The sequence below is a fragment of the Dermacentor variabilis genome, chromosome 3 (assembly GCF_050947875.1).
Source record: "Dermacentor variabilis isolate Ectoservices chromosome 3, ASM5094787v1, whole genome shotgun sequence".
NCBI lineage: Eukaryota > Metazoa > Arthropoda > Arachnida > Ixodida > Ixodidae > Dermacentor > Dermacentor variabilis.
The window spans coordinates 9,556,597-9,579,693 of record NC_134570.1 but is presented as its reverse complement, the minus strand read 5'-3'; the positions used below and the strand labels follow the sequence as shown (position 1 = coordinate 9,579,693).

The 23,097-nt window shown below is 43.5% G+C and overlaps 1 protein-coding gene across 7 annotated transcripts in view; it reads right to left on the bottom strand.

Moving 5' to 3' along the window:
- Positions 1-22,641, bottom strand: part of PhKgamma (phosphorylase kinase gamma) — a 41,852-nt gene extending 19,211 nt beyond the window's left edge. For 4 of the 7 annotated variants that reach the window (XM_075684147.1, XM_075684150.1, XM_075684151.1 and 1 more), the window contains exons 1-6: positions 22,489-22,641; positions 21,847-21,969; positions 21,192-21,394; positions 16,843-16,897; positions 5,827-5,892; positions 1,008-1,080 (exon numbers count right to left, since the gene is read on the bottom strand). In XM_075684147.1, coding sequence (XP_075540262.1) covers positions 1,008-1,080; positions 5,827-5,892; positions 16,843-16,897; positions 21,192-21,394; positions 21,847-21,950 — 501 coding nt within the window. In that variant the 5' untranslated portion in view covers positions 21,951-21,969; positions 22,489-22,641. The remainder of the gene's footprint in view (positions 1-1,007; positions 1,081-5,826; positions 5,893-16,842; positions 16,898-21,191; positions 21,395-21,846; positions 21,970-22,488) is intronic. The other 3 variants (XM_075684149.1, XM_075684152.1, XM_075684148.1) reach the window with 2 other exon arrangements.
- Between the last annotated feature and the right edge of the window lie 456 nt (positions 22,642-23,097).

The window sequence follows — 23,097 nt, the reverse complement described above, 5'->3', positions numbered from 1 at the left end:
GTGCACACCTGCTGATGTGCTGTTCCTTTGCTTCTTTATTGTTGTGGTCAAGGTGCACCAGATATGACAACCTTTCTTTCGCTTCTCATTTACAGGCTTATCAGTTGACTTATAACGGCATTAGATGCATCAAATGACTCAAATAAGCCTTTCTTTTTCCAAACGAACTTCACAGATCCTTTATATTTTATGACCAAACTTCTTAGCATGGAAACAATGAACGAGACCGAAGGGATACAACATATGCAAGCACTATCCCCTCAGTGTTTCCAGGATAAGAAGTTTGATCATAATATCCCAACTAGCCTGATCTCTTACAGTGCTTTATATATTAATTTGTTGGGAAATTGGGAAAATTCAATTAAATTGGAAAATTTCGCTACTGAAACACCCCTAAGTTGTACCGATGTATTGTGCAGAGCAGAAAACAGGATGAACAAGCAAAATGCTGTTTTTTCACTGTCATCCCTCTGCCTGATGTCCTGCATTTTTCGTGCCATGTGGTGAATTATGCCATACCAATGAGCCCATGTATCTGCCCTCGTGCTGTTCTAATTTTGACACTAATTTAAGAATGGCCAGTGTCACAGGAGAATGCAGAAGCACATGTGTCTCTGTGCTGTCCTCAGCCTGCTGCATCACTTACTGTTTAATGAGAACCAACAAACCCAAAGAAAGGTTCTCATCATGCTATCTCATCATGTTCTCATCATCCCAAGCAAGAATCGTTATGTGGCATCACGCAACTCCAGGCATATAATTATTACAGCATAAAATACGATTTAAAAACATCACTTGTGCAGATGTTGGAGTACAGCACAATCAATACCGGATATGACTATCGCAGGAGAATACACCTTGAAACCCAAAAACCTGTCAGTTGAAATCGCTCTAGGTTTAATGCAACGTGGATTACCTGCATGTGGCTTTCAGCGCTGTGTAGAAAATAAATACTACGACCTGCTTTCATATTAAGCACATGCACCTACACAGCAAAAGTGACTCACTTTTAGGTCTCGATGGACAATGCCTTTTGAGTGTATGAACTCAACAGCTTCAAACAGTTGCTTCATGATACTCCTATGTACAAGAAAAAAATATACATGTAAGCATAGTGACGTCCTCAACACAAGAATGCACACTCTGAAGCAAGCAACATTAGGCAGAAATAAAGACTACTCCAAGGTGCATTGAAATAACAAAGCACCTACACTTTACACTTGCAACAGAACTGCTTGTTGGCCTAGTTGGTGCTTGCTAAAAGACATGTTTTTTGCCGCAATTGAACACTTACAAAAGGAAGACACATAAACCCGTGTTGTCTTTATGTGTCTTCCTTTTGCAAGTGTTCAATTGCGGCAAAAAACATGTCTTTTAACTTTACACTTCATCGTCAGTGAGGAGGAATGCATTAAAATAAATTGAGTTTTATTGCTCCAACAGGCATGCTAATCACAGTTCTGCTACTATATGACCGCAGAAGGCTGCATCTGGCGGTTGTCAAAGAACCAAAAGGTTGAGTAGTGAAGGCTTAAAAATAGAATTCTGAAATGAGCCACATGGAGATGCTTCAAGGTACAATAAAAACTACTGTAGCCACATTCCTCCATCACTCTTTTCCTATGCACTCAGACAGCATTCAGGCACACGGGAAGCACACAACCTCAAAGTAGCTGCCAGCTCTGCATACGTATTGTGTATATACACAGTCTGTGCCACAGTGCTTAAAGGGGTCCTGAACCAGTCTTTGGGCTTGGTGAATAAACATAGCCTGCAGATAGCATATGCTGCTGTGAACACTAAGTCAAGTTTTGCAGTCACGCGAAGTGCATGGAATTTTCAAGCGAAGCATGAAGCCACATTTCTCTTGAACGCTTTCCTTTAGAAGCCTGCTCCTCACTCTCTTCTGGACGCTTTAGTAATTTAGCAGATTCCCATACATGGCTGCTATTGGCCCATAGCTGGCATCAATCAAGAAGGGTGTATGGATAAGTGCGCTTCTTCCTACTGTCACTGTGGATATTTATTGACAAAGTTTAATAAACAGGCAGAATTAAGCGAAAATGTGCTTTCGAATTTCGATAATAATTACGCACTTCTGGAGGAAGCTGTCTACCGTTTGCTCATGCTCAGCTGTGGCCGCCCAGATAGGAATTAAACTTTGTCCACCCTGCTTATCAGTGTCTCGCTAACTGTGTCACTCTGCTGTCGGGTCTCACAAATTTTGACAAGTTTTTAACTCTCAATTAGCCTCGAACCTCATGAAACTTGAGGTCAGGCTACATGCCCACTCGCCAGTGCACGGTCACTCCCGGCCACTCCTGGTTGGACGCCTTGGCAGGCTTATTCATGGTGCTTCGAAAATGCGCAAGTTGGATGCGGCTACCATCCGTCGATAAAGCTGGTGAAGGACAAAGCCATTCCATACCACATAGCACCGTTAGACTGGAGCATATAAGCGTGAGCATGCACTCAAGCCCTGTCATGCACAAAGCAAACGCTGCACATACACACTACAGATGCATGTAGCTGCGACCTGCTCCATAGCACAGATACCGAGTCCACTGGCTAAGTGCACTGCGGCTCGCTGAGAACAACCGTGTTTGGCTCATGTTTGGTACATCGTGGGTGCCAAAATCAGTAGTAGTGGCATCAACATTAACCTTCAAAATCAAATTTGAACTGTGCGCCTCACGTTCAGTAAACAGAGCGTTGTAGTCATGCCATACTCTGCCACAGCCTTTGCAGTGCAAGGCATTCAAGAAGGAGCAGAAGCACCGCGAAGGGCATGTTTGATTGCCAGCAACTATACTTCTGCTGAATGCATTGAAGTAGATTTTGCAGCAAAGTATTTCTGAAATGGCCTACTTTAACTTAAATGCCTTTCTCCACTTCGATACAAACTGGCTCAGGGCCCCTTTAGCTGTGCACAGAATGAAAACACATAATGAAAAATGAGTTGTGCTTATCTTAAAGTACACACAAACTTAGCACTTTCATCCACAAAAAGCACACACCATTAAAAGCATAACTATAATCAAATTTTGATATGACAAAGTCACATTTAGGTGCAAATCCCTCATTCCTCCCCCCCACTATATTCTGTCGTTATAGATGTAGCACTTGCAAGCATCGGTACACACAAACAAATTCACAGTTGGGCTTGGGCAAATGAAGCACAGATGTAAATAACGCTGATGAAATTAAAATTGGATTATGGGGTTTTACGTGCCAAAACCACAATCTGATTATGAGGCACGCTGTAGTGGGGGACTCTGAATTAATTTTGACCACCTGGGGTTCTTCAATGTGCACCTAAATCTAAGTACAGGGGTGTTTTCGCATTACGCCCCCATTGAAATGCAGCCACCGTGCCTGGGATTTGATCCCGCGACGTCGTGCTTAGCAGCAAACAACACTGATATAATATACAGTAGAGCCTCGTTCATACGTAATGAAGCCATCATAGCGCAAAGAAACACAGACAAAGGGGACAGGATACCTAGTGCCCGTAGTGTACTGCCTTCTTCATTGTCCATATTTCTTTGTGCTACAATGGCTTCGTTATGCATCAACCAACTTGCCCAAGCAGTTTTACTTGTTCATACCTTTTGGAATAAAACGCAAGAAAAGATGTACTAACTAAAAAAACGTATGATGTCAACTGTAGTTGACATCTACATAATGCAAAGCGTTGCACGAATCGTTACGCACGAGGCGCGAGACGTTGACGTGTGTCAAGCTGGTGGGGCTTTGGCGGCCAGAGATTGCGAAGGGAGATTGCGAAGGGAAATATAAATGAAACCGAGCTGGCGGCCAATGCTGGATGCCGCCGAAACAAAATGTGACACTCACATCGCGCCTCCTGCACCAGGGAATGGTGGCGCGTTTGGATAATCACCTAATAAAAGCGTGCAGTAGGCTGCCAATGGCACTACGCTTCATGCAATGTATAATAGATAGGCAAAGATGCTTATCACAATAGGTTTAGTGGCGATTGTTGTGAACGCAGCGTGTGATGACCTGGGAGGAGATTTGCTGGCACCGGAATAAGGCACCAAGTGCGCACCAGCGTTCTCATGCTGGACGGGCGGGAGAGTATTGCGAGGAAGCTGATGCGGCAAGCGGCTACTGTTCTCAGTCGTGCTGGTCTGGTGCCTTTTAACGCGAAAGCGTTAGGGGCCCCGTGAGCAAAAATCCCCCTATATATTTAGGTGTATGTATACGCTACACCTTGCTATAAGACATGCGGTATATGCAGGCTATATTGCCACACCATTCTCACTAAAGTTGCTCATACCTTGTCGTACATTTTTGACAAAAGTTATTCCTCAAAATTCTGACATTGACAGCCCACAAACAAATGTCACGAAACATAACACTGCCAGCAGATGCCTTTTATGTTAACTCCTCTCAGACTGAAACTTTAAAAGTGCAAAGCAATAACAGAAACCTGAAAATGATGTAACTTTTTTGGCGCAGCTGTGCACTACCTCTGCGTTTCAACCAAAAAGCTCGCCTTCGTGCATAACGTTCTCCGCCATCAAACATTAGGGTTGCATAAGATGCAGTTGCCGGGAGGCGTGATAAGCAGTTGGGGATCTTTGAATGCTATCTCGTTCCACTCTTAAAGGCGAAGCTTCAGCGTCCTCCAAATTTTTCTAGTTTACATGGAATCTAGCAACCGGAAAACATATAATACGAGTGCAGTCTGCAGCTGGAAATGACGGCGCATTTGGGTCATCGCCTAATAAAAGCATGCAGCACACTTCCAATGGCCCCATGTGCACGCGCTGTGAAGCAGATATGCAAAGATGCTTATGACAATAGGGTTGGTGGCGATAGCTCTAAATGCGGTGCGACGACCCTGGAGAAGATTTGCTGGTATCGGAATAACAAACTGAGTGTGCGCCAGCATTTCCACCTGAGACAGGCAGGGAAGCATTGCGGTGAAGCTGTTGTGGCAGGCGGCTATGTACTGTTCTCAAACATGTGCATGTCACACATTTGTTTGTTTACATGGAATCTAGCGTCCGAAAAATGTGTCATACAATCGTAGTTTCACGATATACTGAATGTTGGTGCCGAAAAATCGTGTTTACCTGTAACGTACGACCCGGTAAAAAATAAGCTTAACTCTATTGGCTCATCTTTTCGTGTTCTCGATCATGAACGTTGGTGCAGGAAAATGGTATCTAACGGCATCGTATCAACGAGCTTCTACTGTATACACATTTGCAAAAATTGCTTCCCAGGTAAACAGATGCATATATACTTAACTCTCCTGCGAATTTCACGTTTAGAACAAAAAGTGCAAAGCAAAATCATTCAATCTCACAGGGTAGATTGTTTGGAGATCTCAAGACTCTTTTTGTTTGTGCACATACACAAAAGGAATATGCCTGTACAATGGATCTCACAAACGTATGAAGGAGTGCAATTACCTCTGCATATAAGACTTCCTTAAAATTTTTACTGTTAGCATACATAATTCGAACTGTGTGTCCACACAAAATTTGCTTCTCTAGTAATGTATGGCACATATAGCTGTGTTTTTGCTTTTGTTATAGCAATAGGGCACTCATTAAAACAAAGCCCGACCAACCAAACTTCAGATTTACTTGGCTGTACTCAACCCAGAACTAAACCGTTTATATCAGTGTTAGTTGAGCTGTTCACCTGCATTACAAAAACTGCACTTTTAAGTTCATTAACCTCTGTCTGACATATAACAATTCCTTCTGTACTGTGCAAAAGAAACATTATTACAGGTCAACTTTCAACTACAACATGTAATCACAGAAATAGTAGCCAAAATATATTTACTTTGTTTTTTTTTCTGAAAGGGCAACAACACTTGTGAGGTAGTCGAAGAGTTCCCCATGCCGACACCTAGAACAAGTAAACAACAAGTTGAGACATGCGAACTTGCACCATCAGGAGCACCTAGCATTCCTAGCATTCTCTGCTGAATACGGAAGCAAAAAAGAAAAAGATCTAATAATTTAGATTAATGTTCTTTGCTATCCACAAGTACAGTTTATACACAGTGGTTTAAAGACCATTCTCCTACTCGGGGTCTTAATTCGAGGGGAAAAAAGAAAAGTAAAAAATGTAGTTGCAATAACTGGAACTGAATCGAAAAGTTAAATGACTTTTTTCACTTTGGAGGAAAGCCAACATGAAACAATAATTATTTTCGGTTCAGGTGGGCCACCTTCTCTGGCAATTTATATCTATGCATTGCCTCAGGTAGCATGGTAGGTAGCATGGCTCAGCCATGCTACCTCATTTGTAAACATACACGAGATTCCTGTGATTTTAGAAATGACAGCAGCGTTAGTGCTGTTTTCATGTGCCATGTTGGGAGGCAGGCACTTCAACAATACACTCGTGAATGCTCAAAATTGGCGAGTCAAATAGTTCACCGTAAAAAAGTGCTCCCTAGCTAGATGGTTGTTTTTGATCAGACTGGTATTAAACTAAAGCAGTTGCAAAAGAAGTGATGTAGTGCTCCTGAGATGTGGTTACACATGATTTTTAAAGCAAAGCATTATTTGCCTACTCTCTCTATGGTAAACCAATTTAGAGCACGAAATAACACACACGCACACATGCAAATATGTACCCACACCCGCAATCTCTCAAAAAAAAAAAAAAAAAAAAAGAAAGAAACGCCCAGACACAGAAGGCCTGTCTCTTAGAGGGAGCTTTAGCTTGGGTGCTCCTATTTAAATACATGTAAAAGAAGAATTCGTTTTTCTTGGCAACTACTGCACCAAATTTGATGACACTTGTTGCATTTAAAAGAAAAACTTAAAATCTAGTGACTGTTGGTTTTGAATTAGGTCGTCAATATTTTATTAAAATTGGCAATAATCGCAAGTTTTCTGGAAATTAAACTATCAAGTTTACAACTCAGCAATGAAAAATGATATCACAATTCTGTGGATTGCACCTGATAGTACATCCAAAGTGGACAAAATTGATATGTCACACGATTCTCAAAAAATTTAGTAACATGGAAATACAGCTTCTGCAGAACCCTTGTACACAACGTAATTACTTCATGTAAGGTATAAATTGACACATCTAATTTGTCTGCTCTGAATGATCTAATGCGTGCCATTTACAGAACCACGATATCTATTCTTGATGCAGAGCTATTAATTTGTAAACTCTGTGCTTCTATTTCTTTATAACTTCCGAATTTTTGAAAATTCTTTCTATAAAATTAAGGCCCTAAATCGAAATTCTGCTTCCAACAGTCACTATAATTTACCTTCTCTCTCAAATGCAACAAAGTTCATTAAAATCAGTCCAGGGGTTATCTCAGAAAAGTGTTTTTGCATTTTACATGTATTTGAATAGGCCGCGTCGGAGTTGGGCTCGAGCTAAAGCTTCCTCTCAAGGGTGGGTGGCGGGGTTTCTTTGGAGTGATTGCATGAATGGGCGTGTGCATGTATGCGGGCATTTTTTTGCACTCTAATTTGTTTTACCATAATCACTTACCAACTAGCACAACAGCAAGCTTTTAGGCTCTCCTTCGTTGCTGTTGAAGATGTCTATTTATAACAACCTCCCCTCTTGGCATGTGGCGATTGCCTGGGAAGGAAGGGGAGTGGGAAGGGGAACTAGCACATGGCAAGTTAATATTACGCAGACAAAGACGTCTCCCAGAGATACCCCAGGGGAGAGCCCAGGATTTCCTTTGTGCTGTGGCTTCCATCACAGCCTGTTAGAAACTTGCAGGATAGATGGTTGCAGGTAGCCTGCTCATATCTTGCGTCAGTATTGGGCTGTGTGCACTTCCACAGTAGGTGGTGGGCATTGGTTTGCTTTCCAGTGTTGCACCTGACAGTGATCGCTAGATGTGGCTGGTCCACAAACTGTCACTCTGGAATAGAGTGCATGCCTCACAGGTGTCAGAGCTTTGCCTGTTCTTACTCTCTTAGAGCAAACTTTTAACTTGTCCATATTACTGCAAAATAGGATCTAAATCTTCTGGCACTAAGTTTTCTAGTACTGCCTTGCATTCCATCTTTTCTTTTTGCCAAGTTCACTATCATATTCTTCCTCGTCATCTGATATCAAAAAATAATGCCAATGAGTGCATCTCTGTTATGCATAATAAAAAATAACTACATAAAACCTGCAAGTATAATGTTGGCTCATATGTATCTCTAAAATGCAGATCCCTCAATGATTTTCAATGGCTTGTTTGATTTTCTTAAATTCCTTATATTTTGACCATCCCGTCTTGGCTCATTGGATATGTGTCAGTGTGACACAAGAGGTATAGAATCTTTAACTGTATGTACATCCAATGTATTTTGTCGTACTCTGAGCCCCACCCCCGTACGCCTTTTGTCACCACTCTTCCCTCGACAGACATCATGCTTTGCCTTACTCTTCGTGACGTTGCTAAGTCAACATTAGACAGAATTGTACGCATTGAATTTTGTTGCAACACATTTATTGAACCGCTTCGCTTGACATACATTCTAACCTTTTCAATGGATCTGCATAGCTTTGTTTGTATCTACTGGCAGCCTTAAGAAGAGCACACTGGCCATTTAGTCTTTCCATACATCTCAAGGGCACCGCTGAGTTCTTGTGCAAAATTGGTTTATGCTGTCTTCCTCGAATTATTGTTCGGTTAAGCAAACGAATATGAACTGGTTCAAACCAGTTTGAAACATTACTTTTTTGCTTCGAAGTTGAACCAGAACTGAACCTTTTTTGCTGAAACAGAATGAAAACCGAAATGAGAATTTTTTCAGGTAGCCACTCTGCTCCTGTCATTTGAAGCACTGAGTGATATACCAGATTGCTTTTAGCTCGCATGTATACTTGTCAAGGGTAATTTACCATATTTGCTCGATTATAAGGCAGCTATGATCATAAAGTAAGGGTGCAGCTGCGCAACCCAAGAGAAAGAACTTAAGTATGCACACTATGAGCTGATTTATAGCAGCCAATGGATTATACAGACTCGGTGGGGATTGCCTGAAATAACGAATAACCAGAATCTTCCAGAATATTAATGCGATTTATATGCAAACTTTGCCTTGAGGTATCACTTCATGAGAATTTCGTCTTAGGGTGTCACTTTGCTGCAGCGCGAAGCACACGGCCATAGAGCCCCGCCATGAGGAGATATTCCCACTGCAGCAAAGTCCCACCCTCAAGGCGCAATTCGAAAATAACCCTCATCCCCCTTTTACCGTTCAATTTTTTAAATTCTCGGTGCTGGTTATGTGCACGAAACTAGAGTACTGCTCTACCTGCCAAGGTTACAACCTGCTACAATTTGTGCTGTCATAAAAAATCTGGATTGTCGGAAATGTGTCACTTGCATATTAACCCATTAACTGCCATGAGGAATTTCGAAAAAATTGTTGAGAAATGCAAATCTTTTTTTTTTTTTGCCCGACTTTTATTTTCTCTAAAAAAATTTTACCACGAATGCTTATAGTGCTGTCAATGCTCTTATTTAAAAAAAGAAAAGCCAAAATACACTGTGTATTATTTATTTATGCGTGAGAATTACAAGGTAGTACAAACTTTGTCTTGACAAGTCAACTTGTCATTGGCAGTTAAAGATAGATAGAATAAACTTTATTGTCCAATGGATAAGGTGATCTACCCACCCCCCGACACGCAGGTCAGAGGGCGGGTGCCGCTGCCTCAGGTGCAAGCTGGGAGGTCTTGGGCCCCAGCAGCCTCTCCAGCCAGTTGGACGAGCCCGAGCTGGAGCTCACAGTCCAAGCTGCGCAGCAGGGTATCCTAGGTGTCTCTACTACCTACTGTATTTATTCGCATAATGATCGCACTTCTTTGTCAGAAAAATTGACGCAAATTCAGGGGTGCGATCATTATGCGGGTTAAATTCCTCGCGAAAAGAAAAACATTTTTTTTTTCATCCCGCATTTGCTGCGGGTTGACAACGGGTCAACAAATAGGCGGCTGCCGCTGTATGTAGCGCGGGGCACCAAAACAAAAATGGTGGCCGGCGGAGCAAGCCAAATGCGCCAAATGCGATTTTTTTTTCTTCGCGTGAGTACATTACATGGATTGAAACAGTTTCTTCCATATCAGTAATGAATAATATCATTAATATCGGCAAGCTTGTGGCAATAACGTAGCCATGTCCACTTTGAGGGGACAGACACAGATGGGCGCGCTTAGCTGCCAGTGACATAGAAACACATGGCAGGCATGGTGCGGAAACTGTGGCATTTGTCTTCACTGCTATCCTAATAGGGCATGTTTCCTATAAGGGTGTGCGAATATCTTAGCTGTGTTACAAGCATTGGTGTATGAAAAGGGTACACTTCTAACGTATCAGTGTAAACACGGCTACTATCGTTGCCACTTGCGACTTGTGTGCCCACGAGTGCAGACGAGAAGAATCGAAAGGTGCCTTTTTTGTTGTCGTTGTTGTTGACCACAACCATTATAAATTTTATTTTTTTATAGCGCAAGCTTGACACGGACAACAGAAGGCACATCTGACACACACAGCACTACTTTCAACAACAGGTTTATTTCTCGTTCTCGTCGCTATATATACACCCTCGACCCGTCATACAGCACGTGTAACATTTTTGGAAAAATAAACAAAGAAATATAAACTGGGAACCACACGTAGGCAGTTTCTTGACTCACATATTCAAAGACATGTACACGTTCAACGCAAGTTCACAAGCTTTGTATGCGAGGAATGAAATGGTAAAAGTGGCTTACTTGCCCTAGGTTCGTAACACCAGCAGGTTTCGTTATCGGTGAGCACAAACGTGATGTCAAGCAATCTAATCCTCCCGTCACATGGCATTTCAAAGGTCACTTCTAGTGGATTTAGACAGTCACGAATAGTGGTAAAAACAGGAGCACATTCATTAATAAAACAAGCAGATGAACAGTCAATTAGAACTAAAAAGTCGTCAACATATCTAAAAACTTTTACAACCTTAGATTCGTGAAGGCGCTGTGACAGGTCTCTGTCAAGTTTGGCTAAAAACAGATTACTTAGCACTGGCGCTAGGCAAGAACCTATACACACTCCTTGTTCCTGCAGATACAGGGTACCTTTGTTCTCGATAAACGTAAATGACAAATACTAATGAATGTGCTCCTGTTTTTACCACTATTCGTGACTGTCTAAATCCACTAGAAGTGACCTTTGAAATGCCATGTGACGGGAGGATTAGATTCCTTGACATCACGTTTGTGCTCACCGATAACGAAACCTGCTGGTGTTACGAACCTAGGGCAAGTAAGCCACTTTTACCATTTCATTCCTCGCATACAAAGCTTGTGAAGAGGCGAATCGCGAAGATGTGTTTCAACGAAGCACTGAAAAAATCATGCCAACACCTAATGCACGATAGTTTCGAACGGCAAGCCTCGCGTTAAAGCTGCACTGGTTACCCGAGCCACGTGCTTGTGTCAGTCGCAGAAGGACTGCTTAAGAAGGCGCAGCAAAGCAGTTCGGAGCAGGTGCACGTGTCGAGCACTGACATGAACAAAAGAAAGGTTGCCGTCATCCCATGCATACACGGGTTCTCCCATAGAATAAAGAAGACTGCTTGAAGGAGCGGCATCAACGTTGTGTTTTCGGCACCTAATAAATTGTTCAGCCTCTGTAAAAACACAAGGCCAGAAAGAATCCCACATACCGCATGCGAAAAAGAACATAAAAACAAATTCGTTGATTGCATCGCCGGTGTGGTATACTGTATTCCTCTCGGGTGTCGACGATCCTACATCGGTCACAGAGGCAGATGCATAAATGACAGGCTACGAGAACACAGTAACAAAGTTAACAACATGGCCGCTGACGGCTTTCTTGCCATCCATTGCCAGATATGCAAGTGCAAACCAAAATTTAAAGAAACAGTCATCATGAGTGGAAGCAGGTGTGAAATGACGCGCTTGATAATAGAGGCCAGACACATATCAACATTCGGCGACGCATGCATTTCATTATCTTCAAAAGAGTTGAATTATCTTTGTTTGCATTGAACGTGTACATGTCTATGAATATGCGAGTCAAGAAACTGCCTACCTGTGGTTCCCAGTTTATATTTTTTTTGTTTATTTTTCCAAAAATGTTACACATGCGGTATGACGGGTCGAGGGTGTATATATAGCGACGAGAACGAGAAATAAACCTGTTGTTGAAAGTAGCGCCGTGTGTGTCAGATGTGCCTCCTGTTGTCCGTGTCCAGCTTGTGCTATAACAAAATAAGATATGCCGTACCAATAAGCCCCTATTGCTATGCTCACCATTATAAAGCCTACGCATAATAAAGGCAAGTTTGCTTGTAGCTTTTCTTTTGTCATGGAAGTGTGGAAAGTGATGAAAGGAATGAAATGGGGCATTTGCTTAAAGGTCTATTCAATTCAGCCAAGTTTCTCTGCACCTTCTGCACCTATTCACGGTGCACTGCACCTAGGCCTTCGATTCCATGAGGTGGAGCGGTCCACCCTGCACCCCCATGCATGATTGAACGGGGTGCAAGGCAAGGTGCCGCCACGGTGCAGTGCACCCTTGAACCTTGCAGCGAGTGGGTGCAGCCCAGCACCCCATAACTGGCACCCCCTGCACCTTTTTCTGAATCGAACAAACCTTAAGAATGTTTGGTGCGTGCAGACCACTTGGTTTGTCTTGAAGAGTCGTTTGCGTAGCAATCGACAGACGGTAAAAGCACGATCATTATTAGCTAAACTTGGCACACGACATATCGCTGCGGCAAGTTTGGGGTGCGATCATTACACAGGAAATAAAAAAAACCTAATTTTGACGACAAAATTCAGGGGTGCGATCATTACGCGAGTGCGATCATTATGAGAGTAAATACGGTATATTGTGCGTCCCCCCAGGAGAGTATGGGCATTCCCATATTATGTGGTCGAGGGTCCCTCTCGCCCAACAAAGATTACACCTATGGCTCCTGGCCTCGGGGAACATGTGGTTCGCCATAACCGGATGCAGATGTGTATAAGTTTGCAGTTGTCACCACACGACTGCTTGTCTGTTGTTTAATTTCGGGTCTGGCGGGGATACCAGCCTACGATCCAAACTATAATGCTGTGTGATCTCCCCATATTTTAGCATGTGCTCTCCACTCCCTCGGTCATCAAGGGACCCCTCGGCAGTAGAGATCTCGAGCCAGCTCGTGGGCCGCCTCGTTGTTGGGGACAGCTTCGTGCGCCGGAGTCCAAATTATTTGAATTTTTCTATTTAACTTTCTCTGGCCTAGGATTCTGGACACTAAGGGCGAGATCCTTCCCTTGCTAAAATTTTGTATGGCAGTTTTGCTGTCGCTGATCACAAATTTTGCATCCATTCCAGCACAAGCTAACACGATCGAAATTTCCTCGGCCACTTCTATGCTCCGTCCGCACAGAGTGGCAGCTGTCACGAGATTACCCCGGCTGCTGATGGCCGTTGCCACCGTAAAACCGCCGCCACCTCCCGCCGCGTCTACATAGGCCACCTCATGTTTCGAAATTTCACCAAATCTAATTTGTAATGCTTCGGCTCGGTTTTGCCTCCTGTCTTTGTTATGCTCCAGGTGCATGTTTTTTGGCAGGGGGGTGACATTCAGATCTTTTCTGACTTTCCCATCTGCCTCCACCTTTTGGGTGGTGCCTCTATCCGAATTTATTCCAACTTTGGTCAGTATGACTCTTCCTGTCCTCGTGGTGCTAAGTCTCTCAATTTGAGGGGTTTGCACCGCTTCCGACAGTTCTGCCTATGTGTTTTTGGAAAGATTGGATGCGGTTTGTAGACGATCACAAGGAAGAAGACGGGACAGCGCCTTGTGATCGTCTTCAAAGCGCATCCAATCTTTCCAAATACAATGAACCAACTTGCCCAACAACGCATTGTGCTGCCCATGTGTTGTGCACCCCTAGAGCCATCAGTCTCTCTGTGGATGTACACATGGGCAGCCCCAGCGCTCTCCTTATGCATTTTCTCATTAAAGAATCAATCTTCTCTTTCCACCGCTTTCAAATCGAGATATGGTGTCGCATAGCTCACCCGGCTCAAGATGTACACCTGTATTAGTTTAATTAAATTGTTCTCCTTTAATCCTAGGCCTTTGCTGGCCACCCGCCTAATTAGGCTCAGGGTTAAGGTGGAGGGGGGGGGGTGACTTCGAGGGTAAGAATTCTGATAAAAAAACCTCGCCTTATATTAGAATAAATATGGTAGTTAATTCTACAAACTGCCCACAAATAGTTAGTACTTGATGATGGTTTGTTTGAAAATGATGATGGTTTGTTTGAGGTACAGCAAAATTAAAAAGTGTATGACATTACATATCTGCCCACACTAAAAGTCATTAGCAGTTGTTGACAGCTCTTGTCTTAAGAAATATCTTGCAAGACTTTGCGCATACCATATGACAAATGGCTTACAAGAACAAAACCCACAAAGCCAAAGAATACAACGAAACATGTAAGTGTGTACACACGGCCACAAAAAATTGCAGGGCGCTCGAGCGCATGGTGAAAAAGTCCTCTGTGCCTTCTAGCAGCGCACCGCTGTTGTCGAGACTGACGCCTGCACACATGCATGTCCCTGCAGGACTGCGAGCGTACATGTTTCCAAGCTTCCTCCTTGCACGCCGGTGAAATCCAAATGTAGCCGTGAGGTGGCCCTCTTGCCACTGGCGCTGTGACGGCTTCGACAGGCAAAATTTCATTTATATAACGAAAATCAAGAGTCCATTTTTGTCTTGCCTGTCTCCGTCTATGGAGCGCGTTTTCTGCCGTGCTGTTCTGCGGGAGAACGCCCCATTCGTAAAAAGAAAGAAACAATGAAGATTGGCCATGAAAAGGTGCAGTGCAGAAAAAAAAAATGACGTGTTGAATTCACTACTGGGCCTGCGTACGTGCTCATGACTCGACAAAAAGCAGCCGCAGCGGCACGCGCAAGCTCACGCTTCACATAGTTTCGCCCATCGAAGCCGCCACAGCACCAATCGCAAGAGGGGCACCTCACGGCTGCACTCGGTTATCACTGGCGTGCAAGGAGAAAGCTGTGGAGACATGCACGCTTGCAGACTCGGAGGGACGCGCATGTGCGCAGGCATTGATCTCAACAACGGGGGTGCGCTGCTAGAAGGCGCGGAGGGCCATTTCGCCATGCCCTCACACGCCCTGCAATGTTTTGTGGGCGAGTGTACATGCATATATCTTCTGTGTCCCAGTCTCACGCTGGGTGATTGTGCGAGAGATCAAACATGCGTGTCTGCTTGGTATTTTTGTTTTGTCTGTTTTGTTTTTATTTCACGTAGAAATATCCAAAATGCACAGAACCGAAAATTTTATTACCAAAAAGCATTCCCAGCAAGCTAAAAAAATATTTGAAGGTGGCAGCTTGAGCGTCCTCCTATTGCTTACCACAGTATTTTCCGACTTTGCCGTCGAATTAAATGCAAACTAAAAACTTTGTGTTGAAAAAGTTTTTCGCTCATATGAATACGCTTCACAGTAAATTAGTTCCATGCGTTTTTTTATGCTGTCCACAAACAAAAAAATGTAAAAGAATTCAAAACGTGGCCCAAATCAGAAAAAGTTCGTAACTTTGATGTGTCTTGGCACATTTTGTATTTCACACAGAAACTTGAAAAAGGTGTCAAACATAGAACATTTTTGCAACATTTATGTGAAATATTGTCTTCCTATATGAAACACAAGAAGAAAGCAGTGAAATGATCAAGTTTTTTCAAAAAGCTTAATTTAAAAAAATAAAATAAGAAGCTCCAGTTCCAAATTTTGAAAGAAGTTTGGATGGAAGTCTGCTTATGTTGGGCAAAATGTGGGCGCGATAATATTTTATAATGCTATCTTGTTTCTGTGTTATAAGCAGAGACCTTCTTAAAGGACTTTGTATTTTGTAGAAGAATGAAAGAAATTGCAAATAATACAGCATCCAAGACTTGCTTTGTGCCAATAGCTACACGTCTTCAAGTATGTGTCAGGGTGTTTAGGATGTGTGCCTTCAATTACAGGGCAGTTCAATTACTGTTCATGGCATGGTGACATTTTCTTTCTTACGAATTTCATGTTTGCAACGTCGTTGAGTAATTCCTCAATTTTTCCAGTTTTGTAATTTCGAATGTCACATCTGCTTGTCAATCAATTTTTCTTAATTCAGCCAATTCAACTTAATCTTTAGGATTAAACAATTTCATAGTTTGGTATTTATTTGGTGCTTCATTGCTCAGGACAGCTTGTATCTTTCTTGTCTTGGTATCTGATGCAGTCAGCTATCAAAATTGTAAGAAATGAAAGGAGCTGTGCTACAGCTATCACGATGGAATGAAACGTGAACAGCACTGCACTCGGTGCATGCTGCACGACCTGTGAGGTACTCCTCGTGGTTGGGCTACGTGGCTTCACATCCTGCTCTCATCTTTTCGAATGTTGCTTGACCTCATCTCGTCAAATCCGTAGCTTAACTGCACATGTGCAGCAGATTTTCATGGGTGCTGTTAGACAGTGCAGCACGCACTGAAAGACAACATGCTTCCCTGTTTGCATTTCTGTCGTGATAGTACACGATGCTTTACCACTGCCTAAGGCCTGGACAATGCAATGCTGCTAGATTTGACTAGTTGGTATTGCTTTCAAGATTCCTTGGGCGTGCAAGAAAAAACAAAAACAAACAATGGATGCAGAAGGTGTGAAACATAAGCAAGTGTTTTGTTTGTGTGCCTCTCACATTTTCTACATTGTTCTTCTACTTTCCTCTAAAAAATTAAAAGAAATAAAGCTTAGTGCCACGAACAACTGATTCACAGAATAAAGTAATGTACTCACAGCTCCAGCACCAGGAAAATAAAGGTTGTCGATTCAAACACATCATGCAGCTCAACTGCAAAAAAAGTGGAAGTTAATGCAGGCTTTTAAAATAATAATTGTAAAAGGTGATTACACACAACAATTTGGCATGCAAACTTGGAGAACATCCTTAAAGGGGCCCTAAACCACTTGTTATTAAGTGTATAAAGGCATTTGAAGTGAAAATAGGCTATTTCAGAAATACTTTGCTGCAAAAAGTACAACAAAGCATTCCGCAGAAGTGGAGTTATTGGCAATCAAACATGGCATTTGCTATGCTATTGTTCCTTCTTCAATGCCTAGCAATGCGAAGACTACGGCGGAGTGGGGCGTGCGCACAATGCTCCGCCTTCTAAATGTCTTCATCGTGCACAGTTCAAGTTTCATTTTAGATGTTAATGTAGACACCCAATGTAGCCTTTACCTAACACAATGTTGAAGAAATGGTCACTTCTGTCGTCATACTATAGTTCAACAAATGCTTTGAAGAGTTCCTATACAGGAGCTGGGTGCATTCCAATTTGGGAGTTGGTCATTCTGAGCAACCAAAGAAAATCAGTGAAAAATCAGAATTTGGGAGTTGGTCATTCTAAGCAACCAAAGAAAATCAGTGAAAAATCAGAAGGATCTCTGGAATGCAGCCAGCTGAAGCTAAAGCTCGTCTGCAGTGCAGCAAAGCAAGCCCGGCTGGAGGAAGAAGCTTGCAAGGGTTCTGAGGGCACCAACTATACAGTAGGAGAATTTTGAAATTTTATAGTTCTGGCAAAATTTCATACAAATTGATCATATGCAATACCAATACACATGTTTAGAATATTTCACTTTTATTTTACTCTTCTTTTCAATCTTACGTTGTTTTTACAACCTATGCACAAAAATACTTGTACAGTCGACTCCCGATAATTCGAAGCCACTTAATTGGAATTTTCGGTTAATTAGAAGTGAAGTGCTGGTCCCGTCAGTTTTGCATGTAATCCTATAGAAAAAATCGCTCGATAATTCGAAGTCCTCATCCAGTAATATTGTTTAATTGGAAGTTAATTTTCAGCCGGGATCCTCAAGGTGACCGTCATTCTTTGGTAGAATGTGCAATTTTTCAAGTGTTGCAACAGTTCCGTGCTCCGCGTTGGTGTCATCACCACCGCAGCCGCCCGCAACGCCATCCTTCTTGGAGCGGCGCGATTATTCATTGCTACGGCTGCCGCGGCCTCCGCGATCAACTCCGGCGGGAGGCGAAGCGGCTCCCGCCGGAGGCCACGCGGGTGCCATAGGTGCACGCAGCGCTGCATACTGACAGTGGCGAGATTGTGCGAGATTAGTCTTGCAGCGTGCGCAGCGTATGTCGAGGCGTGTGTTGTCGAGCGCCTTTGTGCGGGAAGCTCGTAGGCTAGGTTGTTCCACGAGTGATTCGGAATTGACTGTACCTAGTCACGCAGTTTATAGCCATGGCAAACCGTGGCTCTTATCGCACGCTCGACCTGGCAACGAAAGTCGAGGTTTTGAAGGAAGTTGAGAAGGGAGGTGCCGCCAAACAAGACATAGCGCGGAAGTACGCGATCAAGCCGAACACGCTCTCTAACTACATCAAGAACAAGCGCACAATAATGGATGCATTTGAGAACGACAAGTTCAAGACTTCTCGGAAGCGAATGCGCACCGGCGCTTACCCAGAGTTGGAGAAGGTTCTGCTGGTTTGGATTAGGGAGGCCAGGAGCAACAAACTTCTTCTCAGCGGAGACATCGTTGCGATGAAAGCCCGAACGCTTGCAGCAATGTTGGGGATCGATGACTTCGTTTCGTCAGATGGATGGCTGACGCACTTTAAAGATCACCATGACCTGGTTTTCAAGAGCGTGTGTGGTGAAAAGGCGTCCGTTAACCAGGAAACATGCGCCACGTGGAAGGACGGAAAGCTGCGTGAATATCTCGCCGAATACAGACCGGAAGACATCTTCAATGCAGATGAGACTGCACTCTTCTATCGGCTTCTACCAGAGAAGACCCTGACATTCAAGGACGACGACTGTGCTGGGGGCAAACGCAGCAAGGAGAGAGTGTCGGTGCTGATCGCGGCAAACATGACTGGCACGGAACGATGTCGGTTACTTGTGATCGGGAAAGCCGCGAAGCCGAGATGTTTTAAAGGCGTGAAGACGCTGCCTGTGGACTATGAGGCGAACAAAAAAGCGTGGATGACGGCCAAAATCTTCAAGAGCTGGATAAGCAAATTGGACCGCAAGTTTGCTGCTTCGAACCGCAAGGTGTTGTTCCTTGTCGATCACTGCAGTGCTCACGTGAATGTGCCAGCCTTGAGTGCAATACGCCTCGCATTTTTGCCAGCAAACACAACGGCTGTTTTGCAGCCAATGGACCAAGGCATCATCAAGAATGTTAAAGTCCTGTACAGGCGGCACCTCCTCGAGCGCATGATTTTGTGTATGGATAGCTCCACAAAGTACGAGGTGAGGCTGCTTAGTGCCATCCACATGTTGGCGCGAGCATGGGATCATGTGAAGCAACAAACAATCGCAAACTGCTTCAGGGCTTGCGGTTTTGTGGCAGCTTCTTCGGAGGATGCCCCTGAAATTTCAGCGGAGGAAGCGTCAACAAGCGAGCTTGACGGCACTGATTTTGGTGATGCTCTCGGGGACGTCAATTTTGAAGATTATGTCGCCGTAGACAAGGCGGTCGAAACGTGCGGTGCGCTGACGGATAGCGAAATTGTAGAGATTATTCGGCCCCAGGAAGCGACCCAGGAAAGCGATGATGACGTTGAAGGCGAGCCGCAACCTAAGGCTGCCGATGTAGCTGCGGGCCTTGCTCTTGCAGAGCGCTTCTTTGCCGCTGAAGGTAACGCGGAAGAAGCGTTCCGCCACATCTACAGCCTGCAGAACTTGCTTTCAGCAGCGCGATTCGGCAAGAAGAAGCAAAGCAAGATGACCGACTATTTTTCTTAGAGAAAATACTCGATTTCGCCACAAATAAAGTGCTGTTTTTTGTGTTTTGTGCTTAATTGGAAGTTTGTTTAATTCGAAGTTTTTTGCGGTCCCCGTGAACTTCGTATTAACGGGAGTCGACTGTACTTAATTTAACTCAATCATGGCAGAAGTTTGCATCCATATGCGCAAAAACGCATAGAATGCAAGTATCTAGGCTTTGCCATTATTTGAAGCAATTGCAGTCACGTGCATTTTAGTAAACCAATCAAGGTTCTCTATAAATATAGCTGTGATTAAAGATTTTGTCCTTGAATAAAGAAGTTTAAGAAAAAAAAGTTCTGAGCTTATTCGCAATTATTTTTTTATAAGGAGCAATTGAGGCTACTTTATAACAATCTCCAAAACCCACTATTAAGTCCAAACCTTGCACAGGAGATCCTACTTTTTCCGCTTCCAAGGAGCACTTCAAAGGTATTGAGAAACAAGAACCATATTCGAAAATAGAACTCTATATTGTGAACGATTCCGTCGAATTAGCTTCATTGTTAACAGAAATAGAGGGACGCTATAGAAAAACGATTTGAACTGTATTTGTTAACCAAGCTTTACAATAATAATAATTAATAAGAATAATTAAAAAAAAAGAACACTGCTATCGTGAGAAGCAGCTTCGCTAGCAAGATGGAAAAATGAAAGACGGGTGGCCCTGCTGTCTCGAAGTTCCCGCACTAGCTCGCTGCGATGTCATGGATATCGACAGCATCCGCCCGGGCCCAGTTCAATTCTTCATTGGCACAGGTGGACTACATTGTATTTCACATGTCTCAGCTTAGCAGGTTTTGACTTTTGCTGTGCTACAATGGCTCATAGGCTTGGACCTAAAAGGCATTTTCTGAGAATCAACCTATTACCACATAGTTTCTGCACGTAGAAGTTTTGAAAGGATACTCAATCAGTCTAGGCTGACACGGTGTTGCCTTTTAGTGTCTCTTTTTCAACATGCACCCTTTTGCATTCCGCCCCAATCGGAATGCAGCCATCGTGGCCAGAAATCAAATCCGTGATGCCCACACTCAGCAGCACAATGCCATAGTCACTGAGTCACAGTGGTTTCTGGAAATTGTATATTTAAGAATTATGCAGTTATATATATGATCACAAAATATGGAGAAGACCAATTGGGCCAGTGATAAAGCACAAAGAAAGGAAATAGGACAGAATTTATTAACCTAGCCTGCAAATTATTTGCTGCTATCTCATTCTAGATTACTGCTAGTGTAGAGATGAGACTAATTTTGTTAGCAAGCTTTATGGAGTAGGGGATTGCATGTTTTTGATACAATAAATCTGAGCTAAATGAATACATGAATTCTTTGTTCAAATACTTGCCGGATAAGGTCATGGTATGATGCCACTTACTAATATAGGGATGACCAGCCACTCTCTTCAGCACTTCGATTTCTCTTTTCGTTGCCTGGTAGAGACTTGTTGGTCCTGACCCATCAGTATCTGAGCTGATATCTATTATCTTTGCAGCAAACTCCTCACCAGTCTCCTTGTCAATGCACCGTCTTACTGTACTACTTATCCCCCTGTAACAAGATGTCAGGTTTTAATGGCACAGCATATGTAAAATGTCTAAATGTGACAGATACAGTGCTGTGACAGTCAATTTGTACATTGTGCTGGCTACAATGGTAACTACAGTAGCCACAAAATGTTTCATGTTACTTCAAGAACAAACCCACAGCACATTTGTTAATATAAAAAGGGCACTAAAAAGGTGGCAGTAAAGTTAAGAGATATAGAAATAGCACCACATTTCTTGCGATTTGTCAGCATCCTTTGCACAATACACGTGAAACAGCGGCTATGCAAAACGTCAGGGTACTCTTCATTGCGTGGCCGCGGCAGGCACAATAGGAAGCAACATTTTTCCAACCACGTCATGCTATATCAGATTCGCATGCGTACAGTACAGTTGTCCAGACGTCGCCGTCAACCATTCCCCCGGCCTAGTTTTAGAAAAAAAGTAACCTGTTACCTTCCCAGGATCTCTTTTGGCTCATACTTGGCGTAGAATTCTTTAGCGACATCTTTGTCAGGAAGATCATCCTCTTGACGCTCTTGCAACTTCGGTGCAACCATCACATTGGCTTTGACCTACCTGAAACACACGTGCGACAGTCTTACAAACCAAAATATGACACCGAGCGCGCTTTTCATTGCAGAAGGGTTGAAAATTTAGCTTGTTGGTACATTTCCAAACTTGCTTGGAGGAGAGCTGAACGACGGCACAAGGAAAGAAAACACAAGGGCATACAAGCTACCCAACTCTTCATATTTCGTACGAAAGCTTCTTATATTAGGTCGAACTGTTACTTCTACAAAATTAATGAGCACAGCATTGATTTTTTTTTCTTTTTTTCTTAGCGATCGGCTCTGGATTTCAGGTCACAGAAACAACGCTTTAATGACAGTAGAACGAGGTTTCCTAACCCATGCCACACATCAAGAGAACCGACCTCTACTATGACCGTGAAAATATCACGCCAAGATGTTGTTTAATCGGTTTCTAAATTAGTAGCGAGGTTGGGCACAAGGCTCCGATTGCTGCCAGATAGGTATTTTCTCCGCTGCTTTGTATAGTCACATGTGAGTTTCCCAATTTCGTTCCTTCGCTCACCACGAACAATCGAAGCTAAATTCCGTCCATGCTATTTTCGAAGCTTCATCCTACGACAAGCGGGGAACGCCAAGTCGCTCGACTTCAGTTCCGTCCCGGAACGCCTGTGTAACTGGGTATAATCTGAAAGCAACCCCGGTGCTGTGCCCGGTGGCGCATTTACATTCGCTCGCCTGTGCAGCCGGTCGACTGCAGCGCCGCCCCCGCGGCACCAAAGGGAACTATATATCTAGGTAACTTTTCGCCCTAGGGGAGTCTAGGTCCCTAGTTGTTGTGTAAAAAACGCGCCTAGCTCCTGAAACGCCCTAGTCCCCATGCGCGCGCCACGGGGCCCATAGAAATATGCGCTAGCGCAGGGTTTGTGCGAACTCGCCGGAGCAACAGGGTAGGAGTTTCATTGCGCGTGCACGCAAGCAGCGCGACCACGAACGAAGCGATACCAAGGTGGAACAGCGGATTTTACGGCAATCGAAGCTGTGTGTGTGTTTGTGGGTGGGTGGTGTGTTTGTGACGCGCTTGGTGTGTGCAAAGAGCAATTAAGTTGCGTGTGTGACGAATGTGTATGCTCAAAATAGCACGACCACGAACGAAGGTGGAATATCGCGTTTT